Below are 5,979 nucleotides of genomic sequence, written 5' to 3'. Positions count from 1 at the left end.
AAAATTGTTATTCACGTCGGCAGCAATGACACCCGATTACGCCAATCGGAGGTCACTAAAATTAATGTTGAGTGGGTGTGTAATTTTGCTAAATTAATGTCGGACTCCGTAGTTTTCTCTGGACCCCTCCCTAATCTGACCAGCGATGACATGTTTAGCCGCATGTCGTCGTTCCGTCGCTGGCTGTCTGGGTGGTGTCCAGCAAACGATGTGGGCTTCATAGACAATTGGGCCACTTTCTGGGGAAAACCCAGTCTGGTAGCGAGAGACGGCATCCATCCCACTTTGAATGGTGCAGCTCTCATCTCTAGAAATTTGGTCAAGTTTATTAGCCGACCTAAAGCCTGACAATCCAGGGTGGGGACCGGGATGCAGAGACTCAGTCTAAAACGCCTCTCTGCAGTTTCCTTAGAGCCGCCGCCCCCCTCAAACCACATAGAGACTGTGTCTGCCCCTCAAACATAAAAATCAAATAAATCGGAAGTTAACAGAAGAGGAGTTATTCATAAAAACTTAATAAAAATTAAGACCACTCCTCTTATTGAACAGAAAAACAGAACTGTCAAATGTGGATTATTAAATATCAGGTCTCTTTCATCTAAATCTCTGTTAGTAAATGATTTGATAACTGATCACCAAATTGACCTACTTTATCTTACTGAAACCTGGTTACAGCAGGATGAATATGTCTGAATGAATCAACCCCCCTCAGTCATAAAAATTATGTTCCTCGAAGCACAGGTCGAGGTGGAGGAGTAGCTGCAATCTTCCACTCAAACTTATTATTAAACTTTCATCCTCAGAACAGTTATAACTCATTTGAGAGCCTCACTCTTAGTCTCTCGCATCAAAACTGGAAAACACAAAAACCAGTTCTACTTGTCATTGTGTACCGTCCACCTGTCCCTTACTCAGAGTTTTTAACTGAACTCCCTGACTTCCTGTCTGATTTAGTGCTTAGATCAGATAAAGTCATTATAGTGGGAGATTTTAACATTCATGTAGATGTTGAAAATAACAGCCTCAGCATTGCATTTAATTCTATATTAGATTCAATTGGTTTCATTCAAATGTTACTAAACCCACCCACTGTTTCAATCACACCCTTGATCTTGTTCTGACCTATGGTGTCGAAATTGAACATCTAATAGTTTTTCCCCCAAATCCTGTTTTGTCAGATCATTCTTTAATAACTTTTGAATTTAAAATGATGGATCATGCAGCATGTGGGAGAAAATTCCACTACAGCAGATGTTTATCCGACAACGCTGTTAATAAATTTAAGAAAATGATTCCATCTTTATTTACATCTATGCCAAGTATAAACATAGTGGAGGGCAGCTGCTTCAATCCCACTCCTGAAGGCAAAGCGAAGGCTGGAAAGAAAGTGGCGTTCCACAAACTTAGAGGAAATTTTTCTAGCCTGGAACAGTCTACTAACATATAAAAAAGCTCTCTGTAAAGACAGAACTGCATACTATTCATCACTAATAGAGGAAAATAAGAACAATCCCAGGTTTCTTTTCAGCACTGTAGCCAGGCTGACAAAAAGTCACAGCTCTGTTGAGCCCAGTGTTCCCTTAGCTCTCAGCAGTGATGAATTTATGAGTTTCTTTACAAATAAAATCACAACTATTAGAGATAAAATTCAGCAGACGCTTCCGATACCTGCAATAAATGAATATTCTACTACAGTAGCTCTTGAATCATCTGTAGGACCTCAGTTATGTTTAGACTGCTTCTCTCCCATAGATCTCTCTGAATTTACATCAGTAGTTGCTTCATCAAAATCATCAACGTGTCTCTTAGACCCCATCCCGACTAGACTGCTTAAAGACACCCTGCCATTAATGAACTCATCTTTATTAGACTTGGTAAATTTATCTCTAGTATCAGGCTACGTACCACAGGCCTTTAAGACTGCAGTAATCAAACGTTTACTCAAAAGGCCTAGTCTTGATCCAGGAGTCTTGGCTAACTATAGACCAATATCCAACCTGCCATTTATTTCTAAAATCCTAGAAAAAGCTGTTGCTAAGCAGCTATCAGACCACTTACACAGGAATGAACTATTTGAAGATTTCCAATCAGGATTTAGAGCACATCATAGTACAGAAACAGCACTGTTGAAAGTTACCAACGATCTTCTCTTAGCCTCAGATAATGGACTTGTTTCGATACTTGTCCTCCTAGACCTTAGTGCAGCATTCGACACCATTGACCACAACATCTTATTACAGAGACTGGAGCATGTGATTGGTATCAGAGGAACAGCGTTAAAGTGGTTCCAATCCTATTTATCGGACAGATTCCAGTTTGTTCATGTCCATGATGAAGCTTCCACACGAACAAAAGTTAGTTATGGAGTTCCACAAGGTTCTGTGCTAGGACCAATTCTGTTCACCCTGTACATGCTTCCTTTAGGATATATCATTAGGAAGCACTCTATTAATTACCACTGCTATGCGGATGACACTCAGTTATATCTATCTATTAAACCTGTTAACACAAACCAGTTAACCAGACTTCAAGCCTGTCTAGCTGACATAAAGGCTTGGATGACCAGTAACTTTTTACTTTTAAACTCGGAGAAAACAGAAGTCATTATATTTGGGCCTAAAAATCTCAGAAATAACTTTTCTAAAATTATAGCTACTCTAGATGGCATAGCCCTGGCCTCCAGCACTACTGTAAAAAACCTTGGAGTTATTTTTGACCAGGACATGTCCTTTAACTCACACATAAAACAAATTTCTAGAACTGCATTCTTTCACCTGTGCAACATTTCCAAAATTAGGAACATCCTGTCTCAAAATGATGCAGAAAAACTAGTCCATGCGTTTGTTTCCTCAAGGCTAGATTACTGTAACTCATTACTATCTGGATGTCCTAATATCTTAATAAAAAGCCTCCAATTAATCCAGAATGCCGCAGCCAGAGTCCTGACAGGAACTAGCAAGAGAGATCATATTTCTCCTATATTGGCTTCTCTTCATTGGCTCCCTGTAAAATATAGAATAGAATTTAAAATCCTTCTTCTCACATACAAATCCCTTCATAATCAAGCTCCTTCATACCTTAAAGACCTCATAGTACCATATTATCCCAATAGACCACTTCGCTCTCAGAGTGCAGGCCTACTTGTGGTTCCCAGAGTTCTCAAAAGCAGAATGGGAGGCAGAGCCTTAGCTATCAAGCTCCTCTCCTGTGGAACCAGCTCTCAGCCTGGGTTCAGGAGGCAGACACTCTCTGTACTTTTAAGGCTAGACTTAAAACCTTCCTCTTTGACAAAGCATATAGTTAGGGCTGGCTTCAGGCAACCCTGAACCATCCCTTAGTTAGTTATGCTGCTATAGGCCTAGACTGCCCGAGGACCATCGGTGCACTGAGCTCCCCTACCCTAACCCCCCCCCCCCCCCCCTTCTCTCCCACCTCATGTATATTCCACCATTGAATGTTACTAACCTTGTGCTCTCTCTCTCCCCTAGTTTGTGCTCTCTCCCTCCCTCTCTCTCTCTCTCTCTCTCTCTCTGTACCTTCTGCAGGTGTCCCTGGTCCTGGAGCTGTTTATCGCTGATGTGCAGTTACTGGCCCCACCAACTTGCAGTGTCTATTTGTTGTTTATTGTTGCTGTTCTTTTCTCTCTGCTCTATCCACTCACCCCAACCGGTCGAGGCAGATGGCCGCCCAAACTGAGCCCGGTTCTGCTGGAGGTTTTTTTCTTCCGTTAAAGGGAGTTTTTTCCTCTCCACTGTCGCCAAGTGCTTGCTCATAAGGGAATTGTTGGGTTTTTAGTTTTAGTTTTTGTAAAGTGCCTTGAGATGATTTGTATTGTGATTTGGCGCTATACAAATAAAATTGAATTGAATTGAATTTTTAGTTTTAGTTTTTGTAAAGTGCCTTGAGATGATTTGTATTGTGATTTGGCGCTATACAAATAAAAATTGAATTGAATTGAAATTGAATTGTGATTTGGTGCTATACAAATAAAATTAAATTGAATTGAATTGAATTGAACACAATCTAACTGATGACCAAACGAAAACACAAAGCTACCTCGAACTAACAGAACAGGAACCCAGGAAACTGACCAAAATAAAATGCAAACAGGAAGACAAGGCTCGGGGCCTAACAGTACCCCCCCCAAAAGGCCGGCTCCCACATGGTTCCATCACAATGTCCAGGTTGGGAGGGAGGGAGCAGTGTCCATCATGAGGCCCGACAGGGCAGAGTTCAGTGTCACTCTGGGGATCGACCCCTGGGGCGAACATAGACCGAAGCCGTTCGGGCAGACGGCCTCACGAGCAGGCGTGGGTCCGAAGCCGTTCGGGCAGACGGCCTCGCAGGCAGGCGCGGGTCCGAAGCCACTCGGGAGGGTGGCCTCGCAGGCAGGCGCGGGTCCGAAGCCACTCGGGAGGGCGGCCTCGCAGGCAGGCGTGGGTCCGAAGCCATTCCGGAGGAGGACCTCGTAGGCAGGCGTGGGTCCGAAGCCGTTCGGGTGGACGTCCTCGCAGGCAGGCACGGGTCCGAAGCCGTTTGGGAGGAGGACCTCTCCGGCGGACGAAGGTACGGGATGGGACGGGAATCCCAGACCGTCCCAGAGAGGCAGGACCAGGGGGCGGCACGGGCTCTGGATCTGCAGCACTGCTCCCTGGGAGGAGTGGCGGCAGCCCCAGGCTCTGGCTCTGGCTCTGGCTCTGGCTCTTGCTCTGGCTCCCGCTCGGGCTCCGGCGGCTCGGGCGGCTCAGGCTCTGGCTCCTGCTCCTGCGGCTGAGGCGGCTCGGGCTCGAGCTCTGGCTCTGGCGACTGAGGCGGCTCGGGCTCTGGCTCTGGCGGCTCGAGCTCAGGGAACTCTGCTGGCTGCCGCTGCGGCTCAGGGAACTCTGCTGGCTGCGGCTCGGGATGCTCGGGATCCTCGGGATGCTCCTGCGGCTCTGGCTCAGGATGCTCTGGTAGCTGCTGGGAAGGTTCTGGCGGGGCGAGGCGACCGGGAAGGTCCTGGCCGGAGAGACGACTGGGCTGGAGACGACTGGGCTGGAGACGGTAACAGGGCCTTGGCGCGGGCACCTTCATCGCGACACAGAGGAACCGGGACCGGCAGGACAGGAGCAGGCGGGATGGGAACAGGCTGGACGGGAACAGGCTGAATGGGAACAGGCGCACACTCAGGTTCCAAGGGCAGCTCTGGGGTTTCCGTGGGGACGCCACCATCGGCACCCGGCCGTTCGGGAAGCAAGACGGGGACCTCATCGACGGCGCACTGAGGCTCAGGAACTTGGACAGGGACCCGGACTGGAGCCTCAGCGGGGACGTCGTCGTCGGCGCACGGAAGCTCGGGGACCTGGACGGGGACCTGGACTGAAGCCTCAGCGGGGTCGTCGTTGTCGGCGCACTGAGGCTCGAGAACCTGGACGGGGGCCTTGGCGGCGACGCCGGCACTGAGGCAGCCGGGCTGGAGGTTCCTGTGGCTGGGCAGCAGCGAGGAGGGATTCGGGCTGGGCAGCAGCGATGGGAGCCGAGTCCCAGGGAGCCAGGGGCTTTGCCTTCAGTTCCTGCCAGATGGCACGCGCCTCCGCCAGCGTCAGCGACTGCGGGACCGGTGCTGCAGGCAGGATGGTCGGCGGTGCAGCGTGGAGAGTCACGGAGGTAAGCCGGAGGGGTTTTGGCGGCTGGGACGCCGGGGACCGGGGATCTGGCGGCTGGGACGCTGGGGACCGGGGATCTGGCGGCTGGGACACCGAGGACCGGGGATCTGGCGGCTGGGACGCCGGGGACCGGGGATCTGGCATACTGGCTAGGAGGTCAGGAAACAATGGCTGGAGCTGGGTCAGGCAAAGCCGCCTGGCGACGGAGAAGGGGACCGGCAGATTGCGGCATGTCTCCAGCATGGTGTGAATGGCGGAAAAGAGGTCACATACCTTCTGCCCTCTCTCCCTCAGCGTCTCGTGGAGGGCGCACCGGAGCACCCGTTCCTGCTGG

At 49.4% G+C, this 5,979-nt stretch overlaps 1 protein-coding gene across 1 annotated transcript; it reads right to left on the bottom strand.

The window, feature by feature from the left end:
* Positions 1-4,239: 4,239 nt before the first annotated feature.
* On the bottom strand, positions 4,240-5,250 carry LOC113136734 (vegetative cell wall protein gp1-like). The gene has a single exon (XM_026317771.1). It carries the CDS (start codon positions 5,248-5,250, stop codon positions 4,240-4,242), a length of 1,011 nt encoding a protein of 336 aa, XP_026173556.1.
* Between the last annotated feature and the right edge of the window lie 729 nt (positions 5,251-5,979).

The sequence above is a fragment of the Mastacembelus armatus genome, chromosome 16 (assembly GCF_900324485.2).
Source record: "Mastacembelus armatus chromosome 16, fMasArm1.2, whole genome shotgun sequence".
Taxonomy (NCBI): domain Eukaryota; kingdom Metazoa; phylum Chordata; class Actinopteri; order Synbranchiformes; family Mastacembelidae; genus Mastacembelus; species Mastacembelus armatus.
Note: the sequence above shows the minus strand (reverse complement) of the source record. Positions and strands in the feature narration are given on the sequence as shown.

What these genes read in the sequence shown, in the direction of transcription:
- LOC113136734 (XM_026317771.1), bottom strand. Translation starts at nt 5,250, where the DNA reads ATGAGGTCCCCGTCTTGCTTCCCGAACGGCCGGGTGCCGATGGTGGCG.